The 26,582-nt window shown below is 36.8% G+C and overlaps 1 protein-coding gene across 1 annotated transcript in view; it reads right to left on the bottom strand.

Moving 5' to 3' along the window:
- The window catches only part of CRISP2 (cysteine-rich secretory protein 2), a 16,748-nt gene extending 10,814 nt beyond the window's left edge, over positions 1–5,934 (bottom strand). Inside the window, exons 1-3 of the mRNA XM_006881920.1 lie at positions 5,866–5,934; positions 2,822–2,938; positions 1,443–1,530 (exon numbers count right to left, since the gene is read on the bottom strand). Coding sequence (XP_006881982.1) covers positions 1,443–1,530; positions 2,822–2,938; positions 5,866–5,934 — 274 coding nt within the window. The remainder of the gene's footprint in view (positions 1–1,442; positions 1,531–2,821; positions 2,939–5,865) is intronic.
- Positions 5,935–26,582: the final 20,648 nt, after the last annotated feature.

Here is a 26,582-nt window from a genome sequence, read left to right as displayed (position 1 = left end):
CTAAAAACCTCAAGCAAGAGACAAATGATACCAGGAAGAATATTTTTCAAAGATTATAGTTTAAAGAAAAATAAAACCAGAAACCACAATATCACAACAGCTACAATGTTTTCTTTTAATCAGTAAATTGATATTTCAAGCCCAAATTCTTCCCTGAAAATATGCAAGAAATGTCTTGTTGTTATGTATCATGAAGTCAGAACAGATTCGCAGGTGACCTTCAAGCAGATTTTTCAGAGGCTGTAAATGCATTGGAGGAGATTATTCATCTTTCTCCTACAGAGCAGCTGGTAAATTGAAACCATTTGTTTTGGGGTTGGCAGCACAACTCCTTACCTACTAGGCTACCAGAGCTCCCATAAGAGTCTTACAGCCCTAAAAAAGATTTTCTTATTTTTTTTAACCCCTTTTAAACAACTTTTAGGTTTCTTGAAATGTGATGTATAATAATTTAATTTTTACTTTTTCTTACAACCAATGCTCATAAAAGCAGGTGTCAAGAAATCAAAGGATATATTGGACTGCACATATTAGCTTTCAAGAACCTCTTTAAAGTGCTGAAGACTAAAGTGCACCTGAATCCCAGCCATAGGTCAAGTTTCAATTGTTTCATAAGCATATCAATTTTGAATAATAAAGAAAACAAGAATTGATGCCTTTAAAGGATTGTGTTGGTGAAGAGTACTGTGTGTCCCATCGATTCTCAAGAGTAGACGACAATATGTCTTGGAAGAAATGTGACTAGGATACTCTTTAGAGGCAAGGATGATAAAACGTCAATAATTAGGATATGTCCTCAGAGGACCAAGTTCTTGGAAAAGAATATCATACTTAGAAAAGCAGAGAGTACCTACTCTATACAAAAAGGTTGGCATTTGATGCCACCAGTTGAAAAAAATTGTTTAGCATGTTTAAAAGACTCATCCTGATTATTTTTAAAAAATTAATTATCTTAAAAGCAAAATTCAAGGGCAGTGTCACATAATTAAGCATATTTCAAATGCCAAATTTCTAAACATGAAAAGGCTACATAATATCACAAAAAGCAGTGATTTAGAAGTCAGACACCTGATTCCAGATTTCTAGTATGTGACCCTGTTTTCTGGCTGTGTTCTCAAGGAAGTTATTTTCTCCCCAAATTCAACTTTTTTTTTCCAAGATATCTTCATTTGAAATCATAAGTATAGCAGAAGATAGGAAAAGGTTTTGATCTGTGGTTAAGGTCACTATGAATTATAGTCAACTTGATGTCACCTAACAACGTCATTACTCATGAACTGATTTAGAGGGGAAAAATGAGATATTTTGCAAGAAACATAATAAAAACAAATCAGTAATGGTTCTTCTCAGAATTATTTTTCTACATACATATTGACTCACAAAAAGATTCATTAATATTTTGTGAGTTCATTCATTCAAGGAGTGCATACTCATTTACGTACTGGTTTTTCGGTCCTCTTGATTACTATGGTCCAAAGTGCATTTGTTTGCCCACTTTTGAGCATTTGCTGTTGCATCTCTGTTCCATTCCTAAATATCATAAAAAAAATTAGACTTAATGATTCAACCATAGTGGACCATAAACTTCAGAGCCAGATTGGTAGATAGATTTGTAATATTGTTATTAAAGGGCTTTTGTTCGTTTGGTATGTCTTTATCTGCCCCATGCAACTTTTTCCACAAAAAGGAATGCATAGGTAACGTATCTAAGGGTTAGAAAAAAATTTATGACATATATTGTTCTGCTTACTCAGAACAGCAAACCAGGGGGAAAAAAATCAACCTACAAAAAACTCCACAAACTAATCACACACACACACAATCCCTCAACTTCACTTCTCTCTAGCCTATTCCAACTCATAGTGCCCCTATATGACAGAGTAGACCTGTTCCATAAACTTTTGGAGGCTTTTACTCTTTACTGAAGCAAGCCATCTTGTCTTTCTCCCCAGGAACAACTGGTGAATTCAGACCTTTCAGTCTTTTAGTTTTAGCGGTTGAGAAGTTAACCACTGTATCACCAAGGTTATTTTGTACAGTAGCCACAGCTAATGAAATTTCAGTAATGGTCTTACTTTAAATGTGAATTATCACATGACAATTATTTTTCACTTGAACAACAGAGCGCTTAGAAGTATTTCTTATTTTTGTGCGCCAAGCCACAAAAAGATGAGAATAGTGAATGTGTATGGGGATCCAAGGGAGGGAAGGAGTGGGAACAGAGGGGTGAGTGTGGTCAAGGGGGAAATCACAGAGTCCCACAAATTGGTGGGTGGAGGGGATGGGTAAAGGAAATGGGACAGATCTGGTAGGGATGTGGAAAGACAGGGTAATAGTGGACATGGTTCAACGGTGATTGATTTTATGAAACACAATATGAATGAAGGATAGTGTGAAACATAATGCATACCAACTTTGTATGCAGCCTAATGTAAAATTAAAAAATAAACAAATATATATATATATATATATATATATATATATATATATATATATATATATTTCAACTGTGCTCAGTGAAGCAGCCTGTCCTTTACGCTGACATTCATCTTAAATTGAAAATTTCTTGATCCTAGAAAAAGTAAATAGAAAAATGTAATTGATTCCCATTGAAAGTCCAAAGATCTGGCTTCTAATTCTGCCTCCCAACTTGTAAGCTTTGCAGCATTGTTAAGTTATTTAATAATTTATTTAAGAAAAAACCCACAAAATTTATATTGTTCATCTAAGAGAGCAAATAAAATAGCAAAAAAGAAATTGAACTTCGAAAGACAAGTCAGATTTGAACTATTTCTGTCACTCTTTAATTACTGCCTCTTACCATCTTCAACATGTTCCTGGCAGGTGGGGAAACTCCTTTCCTTAGCTCATTGTGTTTGTTTACAATCTCCTTTTGTATTGATGTTTGAGTAGTTAGCAAAGCAGAAAAAGCTGGATCCTAAAAAAAATAATAAGATTACAGTTCTTTTTAACATGTTTTAACATTTTCGTTGTTGTGTGTACCATAGAGTCGGAACCAACCCATAGCTGACCCTCCAGCAAGTTTTCAGAGGCGCTTAATTGCACAGAGGACATTGCCCATCCTTCTTCTATGGAACAGCTGGGAGCCTTGAACCAGCGCAGCTTCCTGCCATTAGGCCACCAGAACTCCCTACGTTACAGATGATAAGGAACCACTTAATGCAAGTGAACAAAGATGCTTTTTGAAAATTATATCATTTAAGCCAGTATTTGTTGGTAATTTTGAGTCAAAACGGCAATCTTTAAGTAGTAAAGATGTGACGAGCTCTGGTTGCCTAGTGGCAAAAAGCTGCACTGCAATCCCGGAGATTGAGTTCGAATCCACCAGATGATCTCCTCCTGTACCGGTCAGATCCGATTTAATGGTACACACACAAACATACACACACACACAAAAAAGGAAAGATGTAATTTGAAGCTTTGAGTGTGAGGATGAGATTCACAGCAGAAAAGTTTTAACAGTTTGTTAAGGACACAAATGTAAATTTTGGGGATCCAGGGAGATATTAAGATAATTTTTCCACATTTTTTGTATTGTCTGAAAACAGTAAGATGTGTAATGGGGATTATTAAAACAAATGAATGCATTCATGCTTGAGCAGGCTATGTACTTCATACTTGAAGGGGAGAGGATTGGAAAATGATTCATCCTAGTCTTTTAGAGGGACTTTGACTTGACATGATGCTTGTTATTAGAAATATGTATCCATTCAGTTCAAGTGCACAGCTAGTCTGATATTTTAGTAAAAGTCTACCTACTGTGTAGCAGATTTTATAGCAACTGCTTAGAAGACAGTTTTGCAAAATCAAACCTCAGGGCAATCTGGAGAAAGGGAAGTCATCCAATCTGTGGACTGTTTTTTACTTTTGTAATCAAGAAAATTATTGACCCAAATGCTTAGATTTTTAGTTTGTCTTTACAGAGGACAGACACAGGCTGGAGTGAGGGTGTGGTAGGGTTGAAGTAGAAGTGTATGCATTATGGGTACAAAGGTTAAAGATATTGTTTATTTAAATTTATATAATAGTGTAATTTTATATGAAGATTTGCTATATGAAGATTTATAAAAGTGATGGAAATCAATTTTAAATCTTATGTTTCCCTTTGCACAATTTCTCTGATGGCCTGAAATATTTCCTCTGAGCTCTCTAAATACTGTATTTTTCATATTAATCTATTTAGTTAGAGCTCTCCAAACTCTGTCATAGATTTGCTCTTTATTGCCACCATCAACTTTTTAATTTTTTTTAAATTTATTTTAATGAAAATTTACAGAGATTTTTGGATTTTCATTCATACATTGTTGCACTTTCTCCCTGCTCACCCCTACCCCATAGTTCACTCTTCTCTTTGAAAAAGAAAAGAAAAATTCCTTCACTGGTATAAAATCACCACCACCACCCCGCTCCAACTACACTCCACTATACAACTTTCATTCTGGACTCTTGTAATAACCATAATACCCAATCATATGTCGCTTTTAAACTATTTTCTCTCTCATCTGTGTCAATAAACATAATTTATCCAGTTTTTTTTTCAGTCTTACCCCAACCCTGATGTCAGTCCTGTTCTACAACTGTGGCACTATGCAGTATTTGTCTTTTTGTGACTGGGATACCTCACTCAGCATAATGTCCTCCAGAGTCACCCATTTTGAATAATATTGCATGAGTTCCTTGTTTTTCAATGCAGCGTAGTATTCCATTGGGTGAATATACCACAGTTTCTCTATCCATTCGTTTGTTGATGGGCACTTGGGTTTTTTCCAACTCCTTGCTATTGTGAACAAAGCTGCAATAAAATGGGTGTGCATATATCTGCTTGGGTGGCAGTTACGGTCTCTTTGGGGTATATTCCCAGTAGTAGTTACCATCTACTTTCTAATCTATTGCTCTTGCCTGATTGTCGGTTCCTAAGTCTCTGTATCAACTGTCATTTACTTAATTCCAGCACATGTCAGATGCATGTGTGTTGGAGTAGAATTGTGCGTTCCAGATTTTTCAATGGCTAATTATTCAAATGTAGAGGGTTAGACCTTTCTTTCAATGTGCTATGAGGAGAGCTGCTTTTTTCAATTAGTAGCCAAGGATAGTAACAATTTGCACCACCTAGAGGCTCTCCTTGCTGCTATTATTGTGCACCATTGAGTGAGAACCAACCATGGTGACCCTCCACTGGGTTTTCTGAGGTAGTGAATCACATGGAAGGAGATTGCCTATCCTTCTATGGAGCAGCTGGTGGATTCAAACCACATGCCTTTGGGATTATAGCACAGTCTCTTACCACCACTAGGCCACTAGAGCTCTCCTTAATTTATAGTAATTTGTTTTACAGCCCTAAAATACATACATATATATATAAAATAAGGAAGTATGCAAATATAATTTTATTACACGCTCAATATAAAAAATAAGAAAAAGATTGTTTACTGCCTTTGTTTTCAAACTGTAGCTTTGAAATGTAGTGTATATTTTGCATTTATTATAAATCTTAATTTAGAATAGACACATATCAAGCATTCAATAGCCACGTTTAGTTAGTAGTTACTATATCAGACAATACAGCTTTAAACTTTGAGCTAGACAACTATATGAAATAGTCTAAGTTACCAGTGATTATTATGTGCTGTATCCAACACTTTTGCTATTCCACTCTTAATTATTTACTCTTGTGGTGTGTTGTTGTGACTGTCAGAGTGGTGGATTTGAAGTGCATGCTTTTAGGTTGGCAGAGCAACTCCTTGCCGCTAGACCACAAAAGCTCCTACTCTCATAGCATGTTGCTGTCATTGTTAGGTGCTGTCTAGTAGCATGGTATCTCATAAATTTATCTGAATACCTTACCTTTGCTTCAGCAGGTGATGATGGAAGAAGCAGAATGACCAGAAAAAACACCTTCAGGAATAAAGCCATTGCTGGGGAGTGATTCAAAGAGAACAAAGATCTGTGTTAAAGGAAGGGGTGGAACCCCTAATGTATTGATTTTATCTATTTCAAAAGAACTGACTGTCAAATTCATTAATCACATAACAAGAATTTTCCTGTAGCACTGGTAGTAGAATCACAGCTGATTTGCCTGTGCTAATAGGATGAGTGGTGAAGAAAACAACCCAAAACCAATTGAAACATTTTACTGATGACCTTGAGGTATACCAAGTAAGTTAGAGACATGCTGTGTTCTTTTAGCTCATCATATTGCCTCAAATCCCCCAAAACTATCGAAGACTCTGTGTGGAAAAAAATTTTTCATTTTCAATTGTATTTTTAATTATTTAGCTTAACTTCTTTTGGAGAGTTTGTACCTTCAGTCCATACCCTCTCTTAGTTTGCTTCTTCTCATGAGAAGTAGAACTGCTTGTTCTTTTATTTACTTTAGACTCTCATCAAAATTTTAGAGTTTTGATTGTTGGTAGATGCCCTCGAGTCGAGTACGACCCATAGTGACCTTTTGAAGAACAGATACGAACCCTGTTCTATTCCATGCCATCTTCATTCTTCCTGACACATTAGAGCTGGCAGTGACTATGTTAATCCACCTGGTTGAGGGTCTTCCTCTCCTCCACCTTTCCAAGCAACATGTCTCTCCCAGGAATAGCTTTTTCTAGCAACATGACAGAAGTATGTGAAGTAAAGCCTCATCATCTTTGCCTCCAAGTGCACTCTGGCTGCACCCTCTCTGAGATTTATTTGTTCTCTTGGCCATCCATAAGATAGATGCTCAGAGCTCTTCTCCAACACCACATCTTAAAGGCATCAATTCTTCTTCTGTGATCCCTATTCATTGTCCAGCTCTCAGGTGCACAGCAAGTGATTGAAAAGACAATGGCCTAAATCAGAAGCATCTTAATCCTCTAAGTGACATCATACTCCTCAATAATTTGGAGAGATTCCTAATTGCAGACTTTCCCAGTGCAATACATCTCCTAATTTCCTGTCTGCTTGTACCAAGGACGTTCATTGTAGATCCAAGTAAGATGAAATTGTTGACAGTTTCAATCTCTTCTCCATTCACCATAATGTTCTTATCAGTCCAGTGGTAAGAATCTTTGTTTTCTTGACATTGAGATACAATCCAAATTGAAGGCTGTATTCTTTGGTCCTCTGCAACAAGTGCTTCAAATCCTCCTCACTTTCAGCAAGTAAAGTTGTATCATCTGCATAATGCAGGTTGTTGATGAGTCTCCCTCCAATTCTGATGCTACATCAGGATCAGATTGTGGCATCAGGATAAGAGGGACACTCATCACTAGTCGGGATTACACAGACATAAGTGTACAAATCCTTTATTAAAGATTATATATGTATTTTTTTATTTATACTTGTGTATATTTTCAAGTTTCTGGATAAAGAAAAAACGCATTTAATGTAAATGTATTTTAAATGAAAAATCTAAACTGCATCAAATTTGCTCCATTCATAATTTATTTGGTTTATGAGTTATTCAATGTTTTCATTAACTTTAAAACGACACTTGATTTTATTGAGTTGTGTTGGTGAAAAACTGAATTGGTAAATACTATCTCTATATTTTTATAATATTTAAAAAAATACTAAGACACATCCACATGCACATATTCTCTCCAATTACGTCATTTTTCTGAAGGTATAAGACCATTTAGTTTCATTTCTTATGTTCCTACCATTTTATATATAAAGTGCTTACTTTGTAAGCTAAAAGGAATCTGTCTTCCTCCTCTCCAGTGTCCAGGGGCCTACTGACCACCACACATATACATGCAGGAGCCTCAGGGTTTGGCGAGGCAGGGAGCATACGTCCCCAGTGTGGGTGCCCCAACCCCCAGCCTGGCATCATCTTTGTATTTAATTAATTAAACAACTCCTTTTGTAAACTCTAGGGAGGGATGTGGGGGGGGGGGACAGCCGTTTTGATTTGTTTCCTCTGTGAAACTCCAAATTTCTGAGGAAAGAAAATACCCCAAATACCATCTTTGCTCTTACACAGTTTTTCACCTTCAGTTGGAGTACCTTTTCCTTGGATGGGAACAAGCATGGATCTTTTCCAATCAGTTGGCCAGGTATTGTTTTCCAAGTTTCCTGGCACAGACTGATGAGCATGTCCCCCACTGCATCTAATATTTGGAACTTTGGTAGCCCTGCCTTATTTTTTGTCAGTGCCTTGGACTTCTCCCCTTTCCAGCTTTGGTTCTTTATCATATGCTGAATTACCATATCCTGACTTTTTTTTTTTCATTGTTGGCCCCTTCTTTTTGGACAGTGACTCTTTGTATTCCCTCCATCTTCTTTTGATGTTTTCTAGATCATTCAAGATTTTTTCCCATGGTGTCTCAGTATTTTAACTCTAGGCTTGAATTTGCTTTTCAGTTTTCAGTTTGAGAAATGTCAAGCAAGTTCTTTATATTTTTATTATTAATATTTAAACAAAGGTTTACAAAAAACTTGGATTTCCATTCATTCATTGTTGCACATTTTCCTCCCTACCAGCCCCTAGTTCACTTTTCTCTTTAAAAAAATTCTTCCGTTGTTACACAATTTCCTCCCTTTCCTTGCCCTCCCATTCCAATTTGCTATGTACCTCTTTTTCTGAACTGTTGTAATACAAATCACACTTAATCATATATCCCTTTTAAATAGTTCTTTGCCTCATCAATGCAGTGTTAATTTTCTATCCCCTCTTTTCTTAGTTATCCCCAACCCCCTTGTCAGTTCTGTTTTATAACAGTGGCATCATGCGCTATTTGTCCTTTTGTGACTGAGATATTTCACTTAACATATTATTCGCCAGTGCAGTATTTGTTCTTTTGTGACTGAGATATTTCACTCAGCATATTGTCCTCCAGAGCCACACATTTTGTATATTTTATGAGTTCCTCATTTTTCAGTGCTGCATAGTATCCCATTGTGTGACCATTCCACAGCTTCTCTAGCCATTAATTTGTTGATGAGCATTTGAGTTGCTTCCATCTCTTTGCTATTGTGAATAATGTAAGTTCTTCCTTTATGATTCACTAACCCTAGCTCTTTGGACATTCCATTTAAATAGTTTGCTTTGTTTTCTGGAACTGTCTTTTGAAATCTTATCTTCTCTTTTACTTCAATAGCTCTTCTCTTTGTTTTTGCTTCTCTACACTTTAGAGCAATTTTCAGTATTTTCTGACATCCATTTTAGTCCTTTTTATCTCTTTTGTCTTTGTAATAATAGTCTTTTGCTTTCTTCATGGATGATGTCTTTGATCCCGCTTTTTGATTCTTAGATAGAAATTGCCAACAATTTTATCTTGCTATGTTCCATAGTCGACACCCTTTGGTACTAGCAGCCATGAGATCAAAGGATGCATAAAATTGGGAAAATCTGCTGTCATGGGTCTTTCCAAACTTCTAAAGAGCAATGACAAACTTAAAGACTAAAGTGCACTTGATTCAAGCCACAATCTTCTATTTACCATTTATACTTCTGAGAGCTACACACTGAATAAGGATAACAAGAGAGGATTTGAAGAAAAATTGATTTCTTTGAGTTGTGGTGTTGGACAAGAGTGCTGAAAAATCCCATGGACTGCCAACAGTTACAAGTGCAGTCAGAATACTCCTTGGAAAAAGTGTAGTCAGAATACTCCTTGAAGGCTAGTGTGGCAAAAGCTTTATCTCACATACTTTGGGCATGTTACTAGGTATGGATATTCCTTAGAAAGGGACATCATGCTTAGAAATTTAAAAGGTCAGTGAAGGAGTGGAAGACCCTCAATAATAAGAGTTTCAGCAACAATAGCCTCAATTGTGTCGGGAATGATAAGACTAGTGTACCATAGAATAACGTTCAGAGCTATTGTTCATCAGATTTCTATGAGTCATACTCGAATCGATGGCACTTAAAAACAGCCACTGACTTGTAAATGGTAGATATTTCATAACTATTCCATTTATTCCTTTTACACTTAGTGGTGTGTCCATGAAATTGAAGAGAACTATTTGTTGCTGATACAGAATAAAATATAACATGTAATTTCACTTTGAAAAATTTCTCTTTGAAATTTCTCTGCAGAAACTGAGGCTTAGAACATTTTATTAACCTATGTCAATAGTAAATTCTGGGTCAGAAATTAGCCTCCATCTAGTTGTTTCATCAAGGAACATAGCTTTATTTAAGAGAAACCAATTTTGCAATATAACTGAAGCCCTTTATACCTCATTTTAATGATTGTTACTTAAATATGCAACAACATGTGTTAAAAGCATATGAAAGTATATGTAAAGCATGCATCTACAGCTATAATTTCTTGTTCAAAGATGCGCACTGTCACCATTTCTATTCAATATTGTATTGGAAGTGCTTGCTAAAGCAATATGATAGAAGAAAATAAAAGGCATCCTGATAAGCAAAGAGATGGTTAAACTATCGTCATATTCAGATGGTATGATAGTGTACACAGAAAACCCTGAAGACTCAACAACAACAACAAAACCTGTTAGAGCTAGTAGGCCAAATTAATAGAGTGGCAAGATATGATCAATATCCAGAAATTAGTGAGATTCCTCTACAGTAAAGAAGAGAAGTTAGAGAAGGAAACCAAGAAATCAATACCATTTACATTAGCCAACCACAAATTAAGATACTTGGAAGTGAACCTAACTAGAGGTACAAAAGATCTATAGAAACAAACCTACAGAGCATTTCTGCAAGACACACACACACAAAGACCAAAAAAGTATATAGAAAAATATTCCCTGTTCATGGATAAGAATACTCATTATTATGAAAATTACAATCCTGCCTAAAGAAATATACATGTTTAATGGTATCTCAATACAGACACCAAATTAATTTTTTTTTCAAGGAAATTGAAAGGGTAATTGTCATGTTTATTTGGAGAGGCAAGAGACTCTGAAAAAGCAAAACATTTCTGGGAAACAAAAGTGAAGTGGGAGGCATAACCCTCCCTGACCTCGAAACCTAGTACACAGCAGTAGTAACCAAAATAGCATGGTACTAGTACAATGACCGGAGGATAGATCAACGGGCCAGAATTGAGAACCCAGAAATAGACCCAGCTATCAATGGCATTTGACAAGGAAATAAAACCTATCAATGGAGAAATGACAACTTCTTCAACAAGTGATGTTGGCAAAATTGGACAGTTACCTACAGAAAGCTGAAACAGGTTGCATATCTCACACTATACACAAAAATCCACTCAAGGGGGATAAGAGACCTGGGAGTAATGCCCAAAACCATGACATTCATAAGGTACAAACTGGGATCAAGCTTAGAAGGTCTAGTCTGTGGTATAAAGAGACTGCCAAATACAGTCATAAATACACAATCTGCAAAGGATAAAATTGATGAATGGAACCTTTTCAAGATTAAATCCCTGTGCACAGCAACAACTTTCCCCAATAGGATGAAAAGAAACCCTACCAACTGGAAACAAACATTTGGCAATACCATCTCAGACAAGGGTCCTACAATGAAAGTTTATAGAATACTCCTGGGCCTCCACAAGAAAAAGACTTATAACCCTTATTACAAACTGAACAAAAGACATGGAAACAATTTTTACAGAGGAAGATATTTGAATGGCAACAAATACAAGAAGAAATGCTCCAAATCCCTGGCAATAGGAGAGAGGCAAATCAAAACCACAATGAGATGCCATCTCACTCCAGGGGCAGTGGCAAAGTTTAACAGGACAGTAAGTAATACATGTTGGAGAGGATGTGGTGAGATGGTACAATCCCTCTAGGCAGTTTGGCGCTTCCACAAAAAGGTGAAAATAGAAATTTGATATGACCCAGCTATGCCATTGCTTGAAATATACCCCGAGAAAAGTGAGAACTGATGCCCAAATGGAGACTTGTACACTAATGTTCATAACAGTATTATTTGCCATTGCAAGAACATGGAAACAGCCTACATATCTAACAACAAACGAATGGACTGAGAAGTTGTGGCACATTCACACAATGGAATACCATTTAGCATGCAGAAGCAATGATTGCATAATTACTACCTAACTTGGGAGGGACTGGAGAGTATCAGTCCCACAAGGACAAATACTGTATAAAACCATTATTATAGAATAAGTATGAGGATCCAAGTGGGAGGAGTCAGAAGCAGAGGGATGAGGATGGGCTGGAGGTAGGTGTTAATCATAGAGTTGCACAGTTCAATGGATGGCATGTGTGTGAAGGAAATGGGAAAGATCTTGTGTGGAAAAACAATATATTTAAACTTTGTAAATATATCAGTATAAAATTTAAAAAATATATGAATTGCATTACAAAAAATCTGCCCTCAAGGGCCTCTTCAGAGTGCTAAGTAATAGCAATGATGTCAGTCTTGTGACTAAGATGCACCTGATTCGGGTTATGATCTTCACAGTTACTTGCTACACATCAGAGAGCTGGACAATGAGTAAAGATAACAGGAGAATCTGTGTCTTTGGGTTTTGGTGCTGGAGAAGGGTATTGAACATACAAAAGCCTGCCAAGAGAACAAACAAGATTGTCTTGGAGAGGATGAAACCAAATTGCTCTTTGGAGCCAAGGATCTTGAAGCCCTATCTGACACACGTTTAACGTGTTACAGGAGGAACCAGTCCTTGGAGAAGAATATTATGCTTGGAAAGATGGAGGGACAGCACCAGAGAGGAAGATCCTGGATGAGATGGATTTAAACTGTATCTGGGGTCATGGGGGTAGGTGTGTCAGAGTCAGTGAGGCTGGCCCAGGATAGGACACGGTTCAGAGCCGTTGTGCATTGGGGGGCTGTGAGTAGCAATGACTGGATGGCATTTAACAACAACAACAAACAACAAATATAATGCCACTAGCACTATGTGGCTGCTGAAAACCTGAAATACAGCCAGTCCAAAATGAAATGAGTTCTAAGTGTGGTAGATGATTAGGAAGATTTCATATGAAAAAAGGAATATAAAATATCACCATCATTTCTATATTGAATACATGTTGAAATGTTAATATTGTGGATAGACTGCATTAGATAAAAAAATACCTCTAAAATTAATTTCACCTGCTTCTTTTTACAATAATGTGATTAACAATAATTGTCTTACTGGAAAATTTCAAATGTCACCTGTGGCTATTAGTTTTTTATTAGACAACCCTGGTCTACAGCCTCTATTTTTCTGATTTTCAACTTGCATGTTCCAGGTTCTGACATCCAGGCTTCTTAAGGAATTTTTTTTCCCTTGGGCAATTGGCCCATTAGATAAATATGTTATTAACTTTGCATTTTTTTTCCATTTCTACTTGATGATGAATAAAATATTATAAAATGCCTGGTAAAAAAAAAGTTGTTAAATTGTTAAAAAAGATACAAACATGAGTATTTATTACATTCTTTAAAAGAAGAATGTAAAAAATTTATTTAAATATAAAATATTAAAATATTTTTGAAGAATGTAAACATTTCATTTAATAGAAAATATTTAAATATTTTTGGAATAATAGTGCTGTGTATTTATATAACACTTTAAAAGAGTACAGTTAATTTGAGATTATTTCAATAAAAATTATTCAAAGATTTATTTTGTATAATAATGAGTAAATCGATTAACTATATCAAATACTATTTACATAATAAAAGTGCATTTGCATAAGAGGTCATATTAAAAGAAAGGAATTACCGATGGTTCTCAGAGCAGAAGGGGTAGTTGTTTATCTGTAGAAAGTAGGAAAACAGAGATAGAACGTTAGAATGCCTTTACATATGACAGCTTTCTCTTGTTCAAGTAAACTCTACTTTTACAAGTAAATCTAAACCAACAAATATCAAAAGGGTATTTTTCATATCAGTGATTTCATATTTCATTGCTAGTTGTCTGACTTTGGTTTTGACATCACTTAGTTTCTCTATAGCTTTGAAGAGTAAGTACGGCAGTCTTCCTAAGCAGCCCTCTAAAATTTTGTATATTAAACTTGGATGCTGCCTTTCTGGCCCAACATTTCTATACTGACCACCCAAAGCTGATCAATGCCTTAAAACGGAACTAGTGGAATAGCTGGTCATATGGAATTTCTATGTTCAGCTTTTAAAGGAAGCTCCAACTACCTTCCAGAATGGTTACACCACTTCACAATCCCACCAACAATGTATAAGAGTTTCTTTCTCGCCACATCCTGTCCAACATCTATTACTTACTGCCCTGTTAAACTTTGCCACTCTTACAGAGTGAGATGCTACCTAATTGTGGTTTTGATTTGCATCTCTCTTATTGCCAGCGATTTGAGTATTTCTTCAAGCGTCTGTTTGCCATTCGCTATCGTCCTCTGTGAAAATTCTTTCCAAGTCTTTTGCCAATTTTGTAATTGGGTTATAGTCTTTTTCTTTTGGAGGCCCAGGAGTATGCTGTAAACTTATGACCCAGCTATTCCATTACTTGGATTATACACTCAGAATATGCGAAATGAGGCACAAACTGAGATTTTTTACACCAATGTTTATAGCAGCATTATTCACCATCGCAAGAAAATGGAAACAACCCAAATGTCCAACCATAAACAAATGGATTGAGAAATTACGGTTCATTTACACAGTGAAATATTATGCAGCACACAGGAGCAATAACTTTGTAAATTATTGCTTAACTTAGGAAGAACTGGAGAGCATTATGCTGAGTGAACTAACTCAGTCCCACAGGGATAAATATTGTATAAGACCATTATTGTAGAATGAGTATAATGATCCAAGAAGGGTGGGAGAGGCTGGAAGCAGAGGAATGTGGATATGCAGGGGAAAGAGGGGATTAATCATTGGGTTGTACAATTTGATGGGTGGGGGAGTGAGGGAAATTGAAAGAATTTGTTCAAATTTGTATTGTAATTTGTAAATAAGCTAATGAAAAGAAAAAACTGAACTAACACGCTTTTCACTTTTTAGTTTCTAACTACTACTTGTGGTTTACTTGTCAAGAATACAGTCTTTGACTATTATCAGGTCTGGAAAATCATCTCTGAACTTCATCTTTTTGTTCTGTTAAATAGATTTCTTTAAAAATTGAGCATTATACTGCATATGAAAGAAGCCTCTGAGTTAATGCTACTCACTATTTACCAAAATGTTGGCAGTTCAAAAATCACCCATGGGTGCCTCAGAAAATTGGCTTGCCAGTCTACTTTTGAAAGATCACATGGCCTTGAAAACTCCAAAAAGCAGTTAAATTCTACATGTTGGATTGCCAAAAATTAAACTCAACTAGATGCCAACTAACAATGAGTGTGTAATCCTAATATCAGACATACAGGACTTATTGAAAAGAAGTTAGAATTTTTTATCATTAACCTGTGTAATGTCAGGTATTTTACTAAGTTTGTAAGATCTTCCCATAAATACATGTTGTTGGATTAGTTTGCTTATTTCACAAATGTTTAATAGGCCAGGTTCTCCCAGTAGATGTTACCAGAGAAAAGAAAAATAAATTCAATGTACCAGAGATTAAAATATTCATGGCCAGATTCTATTAAAAATTTTCTGGCTAACTTTAGAAAAATGATCTAACAGTTGAATATCTATATCTTCACAAGTTAGTTGAAAAGTAGGTACACACCTGAGACTATGAAATTTATATTGCAACAATAAATTAATATTTAAAAACCAAACAAAAAATGAACTGGGGGAGGGGGAGGTGATGGAAGTAAAAGGGGATAAAAATATACAACAATGAATGAGTGAAAATCTAACTTCTCTGTAAATATTTGTTAAAATCACAATTAAAATAAAAATTTTATTAAAAAAAGAAATTTCTTTCCCAGAAAAAATAATTTACATTGCTCAATTATTCAATGTTTAAATTAGATCACCCAATGAAGTCATAGTGCAGTGAATGCCATAATTCAATGGCATTATGATGTCAGATGTTCCTCTCTTTCACACTCCTTTCCCCATCTACCAATCACATGACCCATAATCATTTTTGTTATTTCAATCAAAGGGTAGCACTTTTGATGGGAATATCTTCAAAGTAAAATATTTTTTCCAATCTCTGTGATTATTTTTTAACACTTTAAAATCTCATACGTACATGGTTTAAAAGTTGGCTGTAATTCCCTCTTCTTACTTACCAATGGGAAAGTGCTGTAGTCTTTGTTTCAAATATTCTAAGACCTGGACGGCATGATTCTCATGGTTGGCCTACTGGAGAAGCATGAAGTATAGTTTCATAATCCTAGAACAGAAAAATGAGAGTTATTTAAAATAAGGAGATGCATAATATGTTTAATGGCAGTACTAATAATTTCTGTCACAGATGTGTTACTTAAGGTATTTAGCTGTGTTGTTTAATATTTCACTGTGTTTATTAGAATATTGTCACTAAGACTGAGATAAAATTGTTTCCTTACATTCTTCAAAAACTAAAAAAAATATGACGTTCAATAAGCATTGTGAGTGTTCAAGATCTATCTAAGTGGAATAATGGAACCAGCAATTGGAAAAATTGGATAGGAAATTTAAGGGTCAGTAAATTTAAGGGTTAATTGGAAAGGAATAATTCAAAGGAGGGTGAAAATAGTCAGACAAAGAAGGTAATCAGTGTCACTGAATTGTACAAATAGAAACTCTTGAACTACTGCATGTTTTTCTGTGTGTTAAAATAAATAACCAAATAAATTTTATAGTTATTCAATGTTGTAGAGTTCGAATAGACTCATACCTGACCCTCCAGAGACTTTTAGGAGGCTATAAGTCACATGTTCAGTGTTGTTGTTGTTAAGTGCCGTCAAGTTGCAGACCCTATAGCGACCCTATGTTCATAGGAGAGTATTATAATAGCATATTCTAAGAATCCTCACTATTTTGAATTGTGTGATCAGACATAACTTCCTTCTTTAACTTTTTATTTTTAGAGAAAATTTCTATAATGAGGATTAACTCCAAGAATTTGGGCCTTTCTCGTTATCTCTTCTTCATTTCTTTTTTCTAGAAGCCACTCAATGCCATTAAGTACAAAATAGTCAATAACCACAATTCTACCTGTTAGCTTTACAGTTTGAAATAACTTCATATACTAAACATTTGTAGGCAATTAAAGTTTTAAATTTGACCTCAGGAGAAACTAGATGCAGAAATGACCTCCCATTTGTTTGCCATGACTCTGAGAATCTTACTTAAATACAACCTTTTCTCTTTTGAGATTGGCCAAGAATTTCAATGGCATAAAAACAGAGGCGTATCTCAAGTCTTTAGGAATCAAAAACCACTGTACTGTCTGATGGTCTGTACAGAGTCAACCGAGCCTATCTGTATTCTGCTCAACAGACTGCCAAAGGCACTAGTACTATAAATTATTAGAGAAAAACTGCAATGTAATTAAGTACTAAATTTATGACTGAAGTCTCTCTCATGTTCAAGGATTTTTCTCTCCCCTGTCTCCTTTCTCCCTCTCAGGCTTTGTTAATTTTGCTTCCTAGTCTTCTAAATCTCACCCTGCGTCCAGAGCACAGATCTTCGTGCTGCAGGGACACAGCCCAGGGTCTCCTTGCTGCCTTCTGTTTCCCGGGTGATGTGAAACTCCCCAACTAGCCACGTGGGGGCGACGTCACCAAGCATTATGCTGTCATCCCGTGACATAGTCATTTGCCACCTATCCAACTCTCCCTTAGGATTGCACAGAAAAATTGCTCTGGGTGTTCATTTGGGGAAAATAAAATTCTGCTTTTCTCTCATTATCATGAACTTTTCTAAAGAAGATTGGCTTGGATATCTGTCACTTAGTTGAGGGTCTTCCCCTGTGCTGGCCCTCACCATTCCCAGTATCATGTTGCTCTACAAGGAGATGCATCATCATTTTTGCCTCCAAAGAGCACTCCGGCTCTATCCTCTGGCTAAGACCTATCTATTCATTCTCTTGGTTGTCCATGGGATGATCAGTGCTCTTTTCCAACACCACAGCTCAAAGGCATCTATTATTTTCCTGTCATTCATTGTCCAGCTTTCACATGCATAACAAGTAATTGGAAAGATCATCGCCTGCATCAGACACACCTTAGTTCTCACAGTGACATCATTATTCCTGAAAAATTTGGAGAGATCCTTAACTGTAGATTTTCCCAGTGCAATGTGTCTCCTTATTTCCTGACTGCTGGTACCAAAGCTGTTAATTGTGGATCCAAATAAGATGAAGCTGTTGATAGTTTCAACTTCTTCTCCATCCATCATGATGTTACCTATTGGTCCAGTGGTAAGAATCTTTGTTTTCTTCATTTTGAGATACAATCCATAGTGAAGGCAGAATTCCTTGATATTCTGCAACAAGTGCTTCAAGTCCTCCTCACTTTCAGCAAGCAAGGTTGTGCCATCTACATAACACAGGTTATTGATGCCACACTTAACTTCATAGAATCCAGCTTCTTGGAATATTTGCCTCAGCATGTAGTTTGAATAGGTATGGAGAAAGAAGACAATTCTGACACACTCCCTTATCAATTTTAAACCATGCAGTGTTCCCTTGCTCTGTTCTTACAACAGCCTCCTGGTCCAGGTTCTGCATCGGCTTCCCATTCTTCTCAATATCAGCCACAACTGGTTATGATCCAAACAGTCAAATGCTTTTGCATAGTCAATAAAACATAAATACGTATTCTTCTGGTATTCTTTACTTTCAGTCAGGATCCATCAGCAATGTTAACCCTGGTGCCATGGTCTCTTCTAAATCCTGTTTGAACCTCTGGCAATTCCCTATCTATGTAAAGGGATGCATGTTGTTGTTGTTGTTGCTTGGTGCCGTTGAGTCATAAATGACTCATAGCGACCCTATGAATGAACAGCCTGAGCACTGTTCATACATAGAGTTTCCGGAGGCAAGCCATTTCAGAAGTGGATGCCGCTCCTGCTTCCAGGCTTGATTTAGATGGGAAGCTCCAGCCAACACTGTCCACCGTGGGTACCCTAGGCCCAGGCTGGCTATCCTTGCTCCCAGGGACAGAGCAGACCAGCACGTAACAAACACATGCCCAGAAAAGCAGTTGACTCCAAAAGCTTGCCACGATTCCTGCGCTCATACCACCATGCTCCTTCTGGCAAGGAGAACTTCCCAAAATCCTGGGAGGGACCAACCAGGAACAACATGGCCGCTTCCTCTTCCAGCTGCCCTTGAGCTTAAGGCCGCCTCCTGGTTCAAACCCTATGCCCAGGCTGGCTAGCCTAGCTAAGGGATGCGTAGCTAGTGATTAAAAAGGTCCTGTAGTGAATCAGTAACACCTTAGACTTCAGACTGACATCATTGTTCCTCAGTAATTTAGAAAGGCCTCTCGAAAGAAAGTCTGCAAGGAAGTGAAATTTATTTGTCTTAGTTTGATAATATTAAAGTGAACCAAGTACTTTATTTTCTACTGGTGTGATTATCTCTATTTTTCTATCTCTCGCTCCATAGGAGAACTGAAACAAACTTGAGTTCTTGGGGAGGCAGAAAGGCCTAGAATCACAATGGAAAGAGCAAGAGCATATGGATTTTAAAATACTCTTATTGATTCTCACATCATAATTCCTAATGTTTGATTCATACACATTGTGTTCTATACAATCTTTCATATGTATTCTAATTTACATTTTTAATTGATTTGCTTAAACATTGTGTTTCACACTATTCTTGTTGACATTATGTTTCATACAATCATTCTCATGCATTATATTTTTACAAAATCAACCACCATTGGACTTTGCCCAACATTACCCTGTCTTTTTGCCTTGATCCTTTTCATTTGCTTTCTCCCCACCCTCCACCCACAAAGCTGTGCATCCCTGTGGATTCACTTCTGGTGGGATTGTAAAATGGTACATCCGCTCTGGAAGACAGTTTGGCATTTCATAAAAAAGTTGAACATAGAAACTCCACATGACCCAGCTGTTCCACTACTAGGAATATACCCCAAGGAAATTAGAACTAGGACACAAATGGAAAGTTGTACATCAATGTTCACATCAGTGTTATTCACCATTGTAAGAACAAGGAAACAGTCCAAATGTTCAAACACAAATGAATGGATTGAATTCTATTGACTAGGATTTTGTGAAGGATTTTTGCATCTATATTCATGAGAGATATTGGTCTGTAGTTTTCTTTCTTGGCAATATCTTTGTCTGGTTCTGGTATTAGGGTTATGCTTGCTTCATAAAGTGACTCTGGAATTGTTCATTCTTTTTACAACTTTTTTAAATAAGTGAAGTAGAATTGGTGATAGATCATCTCTGAATGGCTGGTAGAATTCAGCTGTGAAGCCATCTGGAAAAGCACATCAAAAAAATAATTCATCATGACCAAGTGGAATTCATAACAGGCATGCAAGAATGGTTAAACATAAGAAAAACAATCAACATAATTCATCATAGTAACAAAATAAATAAGAATCATATTATCTCAGCAACTGTTGCACAAAAATGCATTTGACAAAATCCAATATACCTTCCTGATCAAGACACTCAGCGACATTGGAATAGAGGGAAATTTCCTCAATATACTTAAAAGTATACATGCAAAACCAAGAGCTAATATCATTCTTAATGGAGAAAGACTAAAATAATTTTCCTTGCAAACAAATGAATGGATTGAGAAATTGTGATACATTCACAGAACGGAATACATGCAACACACAGGAGCAATGATTTTGTAAATTACCACCTAACTTGAGAGGATGGAGAGCATTATGCTGAGTGAAATAGCACTGTTTCATAAAGACAAACACTTCATAAGACCATTATTATAAAAATAGAAGGATAACTAGTAAAACATGTACAGGAAGGGGACGATGGAGGGAGTGAAGAGATGAGGATAGGTATGGGTGAAACCATGGAGGTTTTTAACTGTTAAAACTGGCCAGATTAAGAAAGTGATCTCTCACAATCTAAGGACTGTAGATTTGTATACCTAATTGTCAATAAAAAAATACTGACTTGTGAAACCACAAGAAGAAGCAGAGAGAAACTTTAAATACCACTGAAAGCTGGTCTACTGTGGCCCTAAGTTTTTCCTCCTCTCCTTCTAGTTAGAAAAGTGTTTATTCATAGAGGAAGCTTAATCTTAAATTAACCGGCTCATGTGTGAAAACAGTTGGATTCTGGAGGGTAGGTTCTTTTGCTTTAGTTCAAAGTTGGGTATAAACTGTTTGGTTATTTATTTTCTTTCTCAATCATGGGTGAGCTGATTGGTTGCCTGGACTTACTAGATTTAGCTAGCAACCATCTGTGAGTCTGATGTTAATTGTTCTGGGGAAGAACATTCTTCTAAGAGGTATACCACTGGTCTGTCAGTTTGTTGTACTTAAGTAACTTGGAGTTACTGTGATACTGAATGCTATGCTACCGGTGGGTCAAGTGTCATAATGGATACTCACAGTGGGCAGTGTTTGGTGGAGCTCCCAGATTATGGCAGGCTTGGAAGCAGGATTGATATCCACTTCCTAAACAACATACCTTTGGAAACTCTATGAACATTAGAGAAACAATGATAGTTATAGAATAGGGTTCAATTCTTTTGTTCATAGAGTCACTATGAATCGTACTTGACTTCACAGCACTTAAAACAACATCAACACAACTCTGAATAAAGTAATTTTGTATGTTTCCCTATATTACTGTTGTGATTGTGCCTCTGGCTGCAGCAAAGATGTCTGTCCTATTGTTAGCAGTGCTTTATCTTATACCCTCAGGTACTTGGTGGAACAAAGAGTGTACCAGGTTGTAAGAGCCAACATCAAGAGATGAATTTTAAAGAAGTTTTTGTTAAAATGGATATAATTCCTACTAGTTGTTAGCTTACTTTCACAAGCTAAGCCTCCACTATGTGATACTTGCTAAGGTGACCTCTAAAGTCCAAAGCCCTGGAAATAGGCCTCCTTTCTTCATCAGAGGGATAAAAAACCCTTACCACAAAATTGGGAAGGATTGTACCCCAGAGATATGTCCTATCTCCATACCTTTTCAATCTATATGCAGACAGATTACCTGAGAAGCTGGGCTCTATGAGGAGAAATATGGCATCAGGATTGGAGGAAGATTCATCAACAATCTGCATTATGCAGATGACACAACACTGCTTGCTGAAACTGAGGAGGACCTGAAGTGCTTGCTGCAGATGGACTGCAGGCTTCAATATGGATTGAAGCTCAATATCAAGAAAATAAAGATTCTCACCACTGGATCAATTGTCACTATCATGATAGATGGTGAAGAGATTGAGATTGTTAACAGTTTTAGTTTGCTGGGCTTCACAATCAACACTCTTGATACCAGCAGCCAAGGAAATGAAAAGACAAATTGCATTGGAAAAGTCTGCAAGTCTGCTGCCAGAGACCTCTCCAAAATACTGAAGAGAAATTATGTCAGTCTGGAGACTAACCTGATCCAGACCATAGTCTTTGAATTACTTGCTGTGCATCAGAGAGCTGGAAAGCGACGAGAGATGATAGAAGGAGAATTGATGTTTTTGAGCTGTGGTGCTGGAGAAGAGTATTGAATATACCATGGACTTCTAGGAGAACAAACAAGTTTGTTCTAGAGAGGGTGAGACCAGGTTGCTCCTTAGAGGCAAGGATTCTGAAGCTTCGTCTAACCTGCTTTGGACATGTTGCAAGGAGAGACCAGTCCTTGTAGAGGGACGCCATGCTTGGAAGGGTGGAGGGAAGCACAAGAGAGGAAGACCCTTGATGAGATGGATTGATTTAGTAACTGGTGTAATGGTGTAGGTGTGTCAGAGACAGTAAGATTAGCATAGGATAGAGCAGGGTTTAGGGCTAGTGTACATAGGGTTGCTATGAGTTGCAGCTGGCTCTACAGCACATAACAATAACAACTACAATCACCTCTAAAAGGATCTCTGGTGGCCTAATGATAAGAAGCTGTGCTACAATTCCAAAGGTTCTTATCCACCAGCTGCTTCTAGGCAGAAGGATGGACAATCTCATCTGTGTGATTTACTGCCTCTGAAAACCTGTTGGAGGGTCAGCTACGGATTGATTCTTGGTGATATACTGCATTGAGACAGATGAGGGAGAGAACTGTTTAGGAGGAATATATGATTAGATTAGGTATTATTGTCATGACAAGAGTCCAAAATGAAAGCTGCATAGTGGAGTGGACAGGGGCAAGGTGGGGGTATTGTATAACAGTGATTTTTTATTTTTATTTTTTATTTTTTTACTTTTCCAAGGGAAAAGGAAACTGGGGCGGAAGGGTGGGCAGGGAGGAAAGTATGCAACAATGAATGAATGGAAATCCAAAATTTCTGTAAACTTTCATTAAAATAAATAAATAAATTCAAACAAACAAACAAAAAACACCCCAGAGACTGAAGTCCGACCTGGAACATCTTTTAGTGATATCCCAGGGAGAACATCACTAAAATGAGAATACACCACATTATTTCTGCAAACCTATAAGAAATTTTGAACTCACAAAGGCTTATGCTAGTTTAATAGCTTGCCCCCCATTTCATTTCCCCCCTAATTTATTCTTTCAATAGCCATAAATATGGTGATTCTAGTTTGTTTCTGTATCCCCTGTTTGTTAAAAATTGCAGTCCAGTAATTGGTTAACACTCATAGGGTAAAGGAAATTTTCTTGATGATTGAACAGCCTGATCCCTTAGTTAATAGACATGTCTGCCAATTGATAGAAAATTGTGTAGCACTGTTTTGTCTCTCCATATGTATAATAAACAACACACCTTTTGAAGGAGTGAGTTTTTATCTTTCTTGTTCCTTTTTTTAAATTTTTTTCATTTAATTATCTTTATTAATTTCTGTCTTTAACACACGTGTAAAATTATTGAAATAATTTCAATTAATGCCTCAAAGTGATGTAAAAAATCATTTAGACTCCTTACCAGGTTCATATACATTGTGTTTAAAACTATTTTCAATTACATTGTGAATACTTTGCAGCACCCAGGAGCAACAATTTCAAAAAATACTACATAACTTGGGAGAGACTAGAGAGCATTATGCTGAGTGAACTTACTCAGTCTTATAAGGTCAAACTCTTGTTCCTTTTTAATCACGGTTCCTGTTCATCCTGTTCTGAATCCCACAAATAGAAAGAAGGATTTGACTTCCAGTGTTGTTGTAAGGAGCTGGCCAATCAAGGATGACTCATTATGACCCTACGAATAATAGATCTGAACCTTGTCCTATCTTGTGCCATCCTCATAATCTTTAACACAGTTGTGCAGTCATGGTGTCGTTTCACTTTGCTGACAGTCTTCCTTCCTCCACATTTTCAAGCCTATCCTGGCAACATGCTCAAAGTATGTGTAATGAAGTTTTGTCTTCTTTCCCTCTAAAGAGCACTCTGGTTGCAAGTTCTCAGAGACATATGAGGCATATCTGTTTGTTCTTTTGGCAGTCCATGGGATATTTATTACTCTTCTCCAATACCACAGTTCAAAGGCATCCATTATTTTGTTCTACTTACTCTCATTTTCCAGCTTTCAGATTCATAGCAAGTGATTGAAAAGACCATAGCCTAAATAAGGTGCACCTCATTCCTCAAACTAACATCATAGCTCTTCAATAATTTGGAGAAGTTTCTGACTGCAGACTTTCCCAGTGAAATATGTCTCCTGATCTCCTGACTGGTGGTACCAAGTGTATTGATTGTGGATCCAAATAAGATGAAGTTATTGACAGTTCCAATCTTTTCTCCATTTACCATGATGTTGCCTGTAGGTTCAGTGGTGAGAATTCTTGTTTTCTTGATGTTAAGATGAAATTCATATTAAAGGCTATATTCTTTGATATTCTACTGCAAGTGTTTAACTCTTCTTCATTTTCAGTGAGGAAGGTTGTATCATCAGCATAATGCAGGTTGTTGATGAATCTTCCTCTGCTTCTGATACCACATTCTTCTTCATAGAGCCCAGCTTCTCAAATAATGTGATCAGCATACAAGTTGAATAGATACAGGAAAATGGTACAACCCTGACACACACCTTATTTTAAATTTTAAATCATGTTGTGTTCTGTTGCTCTGTTCACACAAAAGCCTCTTGATGTAGGTATAGGTTTGGATGAACACAAGTAAGTGTTCAGGAATTCCTGTTCTTCTCAGTGTTAGCTGTACATTGTTGTGATCCACACAGTCAAAAAGGCCTTTGCATAGTCAATAAAATACAGAGACATTCAAAAAATCTCACTTTTTAGGAATAATTTTTGTGTATCATTTTGGCAAAGGGACTTTTATATCTAATGGATACATCAATAGCCTTGAACTAGACTAACCTTTTAAAAGAAAAAAAATATAGGAAAGGGAGAACTCTAAGTCTGGAAGACTTTAGGATTGTTTCCTCCTTGTCAGACAGAGAGAGAAGCCTTGGGAAAGGAGGCTCTGCAAGGATGTTTGAACTCTTAGGAAGGGAGAAGAGAGGCTTTTGCAGGTGCTTCTGAAAAGCCAGGAAAGCTGTAACTCTGTATGTTTCTTTTTCTCTTGAGCTAGAGGACCTGTGGCCTTGTACAAATATTCCCTTATTTTTTTTTTTAATTTTGTATGTTTTCTGTATAAAGACCAGAACAAAAGAGTTTGGACAGCTCAGACACTTTGGATTTGAGTCTTGACTGGAGCTCCACCAGCTTAAGAAATAAAAGGAGTCCTTTTTTTACAAAGCTGAGTGTTCAAGTGATTTGTGATCCCTTCCCTCTCTCGGGTCTTGTCTTCCTACAACTAAATGAAAGTTCTTTTGTTGCCTTTTCCTATAATCTATGGCAAAGAATTACTCCTTCTACAACAATACATATGAATGGTACCAAATATCTTCAAAATATTGATAAGACCAGACCACTTAATCTGGGACATGGCCATTGATCAGAAAACCTAGACAAGTTGTTGTTAATTGCTTTTGAGTCATCTGTGATTCATAGTGACCCTATGTACTACAGCTCTGAACTCTCCCCTGTCCTAAGCCAGTCTCACCAACTCTGGCACACCTAATCCCATTACCCCAGTTATCATGTCAATCCATCTCACCCAGGACCTTCCTCTCCTGCACTGTCCCTTCATTCTTCCAAGCAAGAGGTCCTTCTCCAAGTACTGGTCTCTCCTGGCCATGTGCTCAAAGTATGTGAAACAGAGCTTAAAAATCCTTGCCTCCTAGGAGAAACTTGGTTTCACCCTCTCCAAGAAAGACGTATTTGTTCTTGTGGTGGTCCATGGTATATTCAATACTCTTCTCTAGTACCACAACTCAAAGGTATTGATCCTTTATTATCCTTAGTTATTGTTCAGCTCTCTGACACATAGTAAACAATTGTGAAGACCATATCCTGGATCAGGTGCACCTTAGTCACCAGACTGATATTGTTGCTCTAGAGAGAGTCCCTGACAGCAGACTTTCCCAATGCAATTTGTCTTTTGACTTCCTGAATGCTGGTGACTAAAGTATTGATTGTGCTGTGGGACTAGTCAGTCTGAAGTTGTTAACCAACTCAATGTCTTTTCCATCTATCGTGATGCAATCGGCCCAGTGGTGAAAATTTTTGTTTTGTTTATGTTGAACTTCAACCCACATTGGAGACTACAGTCCTTAATCTTCTCTAGCATCTCATGTCCTTCCCACTTTCAGCAAGCAAGGTTATATCAT

Source organism: Elephantulus edwardii, unplaced genomic scaffold (genome assembly GCF_000299155.1).
Source record: "Elephantulus edwardii isolate Elephantulus edwardi_28Jun2011 unplaced genomic scaffold, EleEdw1.0 scaffold00017, whole genome shotgun sequence".
NCBI classification, from domain to species: domain Eukaryota; kingdom Metazoa; phylum Chordata; class Mammalia; order Macroscelidea; family Macroscelididae; genus Elephantulus; species Elephantulus edwardii.
The sequence above is the reverse complement of the archived record's forward strand: the minus strand, read 5'-3'. Positions and strand labels throughout refer to the sequence as shown.